This window comes from Sinocyclocheilus anshuiensis, unplaced genomic scaffold, assembly GCF_001515605.1.
Source record: "Sinocyclocheilus anshuiensis isolate Anshui unplaced genomic scaffold, SAMN03320099.WGS_v1.1 scaffold1094, whole genome shotgun sequence".
Taxonomy (NCBI): Eukaryota; Metazoa; Chordata; class Actinopteri; order Cypriniformes; family Cyprinidae; genus Sinocyclocheilus; species Sinocyclocheilus anshuiensis.
This window is the reverse complement of record NW_015536578.1, coordinates 809,159-813,650: the sequence shown is the minus strand read 5'-3', so window position 1 is coordinate 813,650 and position 4,492 is coordinate 809,159. Positions and strand designations below refer to the sequence as shown.

Sequence of the window (4,492 nt, the reverse complement as noted above, 5' to 3'; positions counted from 1 at the left end):
TCCGGCGATCCACAGCGCGAAGTTGAAGTATTTCCTCAGCGACCAGCACGGATCAGCTCCAGGCATGACGTAGCGGTATCGTCCTCATTTGGAAGGCCAACCAAAGTAGTTTCGCTTTCACAACGAAGCACACAGCGCCTTCACAACAGGGCGGCGGCGGCAACAATACTACAGCGAGAATAAAAGTTACGCCTTCTTTCTTTGCGTGAACATTTGGGCGCGTTATGCAAATCTTCCCAGATAGTGACGTAGGTATGTGGGGGGCGTGTTAGAACGAGCCGTTTTAGGTAGGTGTGACAGACTCTTAACTTTTATAAAGAATATCTCTTTGGATTTGAGACTTCAGTCTTTGCAACTTTACAGATCTTCTTTATGCACCAAGAGGCTTGTAACACTCCAAAGAGAAAGGAACAATTTAAATCGCATCATATGACCCCTTTAAAATAAGTTGCAAAACAGCAACATCAAATTAAAATTGATTCTGTAATTTTGGACCCAGCCCACAAATGTAACTAGACTGTGCTGTGTAATTGATCTTGTTTTCAAGAGGCCTATTTTTTGCCCTGAAAAAGAAATCTCCAGCCCAGTCTGACTCTCAGTGCTTTGTTTGTCTCTCTTTCAGGAGGTGGAGAATTTGTTTGTGGTCCTCTCTGCGCTGCTGCACTTGGGAGATGTGCGCTTCACCGCCCTGACAGACGCTGACACTGCGTTTGTGTCTGACTTACAGCTGCTAGATAGAGGTCAGTCGTGCAGCTGCAGCATGAGGCCAGCAGGGGCCGATCTCCACCACCAGAAGGTCTGAAGGATAGACTGGGGAAGTGGGCGGGTGACTACACAGCAAGAACTGTCACACACCATCCTGGGTTGTTTACATCAGTTCTACCGTGGCCTAATAGCAGAAACACTCGCTACGCAATGGAAAACTCTCTCTGTTACTCTAATACACACACATACACACTCTGTCATACAATTTTGTGCTAATCGCTCTTTTTAGCCACACACATGCACAGGGTCACCTGTTTCCTTAAGCCCTGAAGAGCAGTGGGGCAGAACAGAAAGGCCACTCGCTGCCCTCCGCGTTACATAATGACACGCATAATACCGAGCCTGGGTAAACAAGTGACGTCAGCACACGCAAATACACAAACTGATACATTCACATCCGTATGAGGTTCCCGTCGTTGTGGATACGTGAGATAAACATGCCCCATTATACAATCCACCCGAAAACACACTCAAACTAATGACAGTGCACTAGGTGCCGAATGCAAACAGTAATATAAATGCATAATAGGAAGTAAATGGGAGGCCTGGACTCATAGTTGAAAGCAGGATTGTGTATGTGTTAAAACATGATATGTTGACTCTGAAATCCGATTGGATGAGCCACGTTTAAACCCTTTGTTAAATGGTCAGTGTGCCATTTACATACAGTAATGTGAGCTTGTAGAGTTTCATAGTAATATTGTAAAATATTATTTCAATTTAAAATAGCTGTTTTCTATTTGAATATATTGTGAAATGTAATTTATTCCTGTAATGTAAAGCTAAATTTTCAGCATCATTACAGTCTTCAGTGTCACATGATCATTCAAAAATCATTCTAATATGCTGATTTGCTGCTCAAGGAACATGTATTATTATTTTATTTTGTTATATGTTGTTGTTATTATTGTTATTATGTTTTTTATTATAATCTTATATCATTATTATGCTGAAAACATTTATTATGTTTAATATATTTGTGGAAACTGTGAAAAATTACTGACCCCACATTTTTTAGTGGCACTGTAATAATTATAAATAATATATACAAAAAAAAAAAACATTTTATTTTACTTTATTTTATTTGAACCAGCAAATTTCTGTTGGATTCAGTGCATAGTTTGAGATTTCAGTGCATACATTAGTTTTAGGTTTAGATTTCAAAAGACATATTGTATGTTTTCATTTTTCCCAATGGCAAAACCAAGCATTTGGGTGCTTCTGAGCTTTTATTTTATTTTGTTTAATTTAATTTAATTTTGTTTTGACTTCAAACGTGGCTCATCCAATCAGAATTTAGATTTGTAACTGTTTGTACTCATATAAATGTCTGAATGTGTTTTTTTTTTTCTGCAGTGGCTGGGATGTTGCAGGTGAGCGCTGAAGATCTAGGCTCTGCCCTCACCTCTGATGTGCAGTGTTTCAAAGGTACAGCCTTCAGTTTACACTTAACCAGCATCAACCAACACATAGACTAAACACGGTCAATTAAAGGATTAGTTCACTTCCAGAATAGAAATTTCCTGATAATTTACTCACCCCCATGTCATCCAATATGTTAATGTCTTTCTGTCTTCAGTTGCAAAGAAATTAATGTCTTTGAGGAAAACATTCCAAGATTTTTCTCCATATAATGGACTTCAATGGTGGCCAACAGGTTGAAGGTCCAGATTGCAGTTTCAGTGCAGCTTCAAAGGGCTCTTCACGATCCCAGCCGAGGAATAGGGGTCTTATCTAGCAAAACGATTGGTCATTTTCTAAAAAAAATTAAAATGCATGCACTTTTTAACCACAAATGCACGTCTTGCACAGTTGCACTAGCTCCGCGATGCACGTCCGCAAATTAACGCATTACGTAATCACATTGGAAAGGTCATGCTAGGTTAGCTTTTCGCCTGTGTATTCCGGTTCAAAAAGGTAGGGTTTGGTGAAAAACTCCATCTTATTTTCTCCTCCAACTTCAAAATAGTAGAAAGAAAGACATGAACATCTTGGATGACATGTAGGTGAGTAAATTATCAGGAAATGTTAATTCTGGAAGTGAACTAATCCTTTAAAGTCAGCTTTTTTAGGATAACACCATGCATGGAGTAAATCTCACTGCCGGGAGGCCTGCTGACACCGGTCATTGAGATGTACTGGCCTTTGCTCGGTGACAAACTCATCAATGAATGTGGCCTCAAGCGTTTGGCCTTGGATTGGGTTACTGGTGAGCCCAATTTGGCTCAATTTGACACAATTGGATAACTGCCTTCTCATTCAAAATACACAGACATAAACACGTAGTTCTTTTGTGAGGTCTAGACTGTGTGCATGTTGTGCCATTATATAAAAAGTGTGGAGTATGTATGAATCACATGATGTCTGGATGTTAACCTAATTCAGCCATCGAGGACACACCGACCTATTGCCTAAAATTACAAGCACACTTGGCATTGTCTTGTGTCTGTCTGTGATTTGTCTCTCTCTGTCCCCTTCGCTTTGTCATGCATCTATGCCTCCCTTTTATAGGGATAGTTCACCCAAAAAACTAAATTCTTATATAATTTAATCTCCAAAACAATGCATTGGAGTAATATAAAACTGGTCCATATCACTGGTGCGCTATATTCCAAGTCTTCTGAACCTATATATTTTCTTTGCATGATAAAAAAGATCAAAATTTTAATGATCTATATTGTCTTAAATTCTTGACATAAGTCCTAGCTCTAGAATTCATGACACAATTAGCCGATTATTTTGAGTCAGATCTTTTCAGTGAATCAGTTGGTCCAAGTAATTTCAAGAAAGTCATACAGCTTTGAAAAGACATGAGGGAGAGTAAATCTTAAGTTTTAATTTTGAAGTGAATTAATCTTATGATGATTCGTTGTTTTGATTATTGTATTCCTTAAACAAGTAAACAATTGAAAGTAACGCCACGCTTTTGTGCGATTGTGTAGTGTAATATATGCAGAAGATGCATTCATCTCCGGTATGCGGCAATCACAGGGCACTGACTGATGGTCAGACTTTGGCAATGTGTGCGTCTGGATGTTGACGCACTGTGGCTGGCCATGAATGGCATTGCGAATGTGGTGATTCAGTGTCTGACATCATCAAATGTCATATCATCAGCGTTCGGGCGCTGTGTGTCCTCCACATTAGCATGTGCCATGTCCTCTCAGCCAGCACCACCAACAATGGGCCGCTTGTTTTTCAGCTACCCACATGTGGCGTATATCAGTCAAAATCTGACACACTGTCGCCAGTTTGTTTTCCTCTTTGCTCTGTTCCCCTGTTGTTTTGAGCAGTCACTGGCTGTTTTGATGTTTTTTACTTAAAAGATCAGCTTGCATTTAGATACTGATCCTGCTATGCTGATTAATGCTGGTTCAGTGACGGTCTAGCGATGGGACAGCAAAACAACCAGCGTGGTCTTTTTGATGAAGCTGGTTGACGTTGCTGGTTAAAGAAAGGGGTCATATGATGTTGCTAAAAAGAACATTATTTGGTGTATTTGGTGTAATGAAATGTGTTTATGTGGTTTAAGGTAAAAAAAAAAACATTATTTTCCACATACTGTACATTATTGTTTCTCCTCTATTCCCCGCCTTTCTGAAACGCGTTGATTTTTACAAAGCTCATCGGTCTGAAAAGCGAGGTGTGCTGTGATTGGCCAGCTATCCAGTGCGTTGTGATTGGCCGAATACCTCAAGCGTGTGACGGAAATGTTACTCCCCTTATC

General features: G+C 39.8%; 1 protein-coding gene across 3 annotated transcripts in view; it reads left to right on the top strand.

The window, feature by feature from the left end:
- Positions 1-4,492, top strand: part of LOC107702933 (unconventional myosin-XVI-like) — a 99,816-nt gene that overhangs the window by 25,085 nt on the left and 70,239 nt on the right. For all 3 annotated transcript variants that reach the window (XM_016505392.1, XM_016505384.1, XM_016505402.1), the window contains exons 10-11: positions 623-740; positions 2,122-2,193. In XM_016505392.1, the coding sequence (XP_016360878.1) occupies positions 623-740; positions 2,122-2,193 (190 nt within the window). The remainder of the gene's footprint in view (positions 1-622; positions 741-2,121; positions 2,194-4,492) is intronic.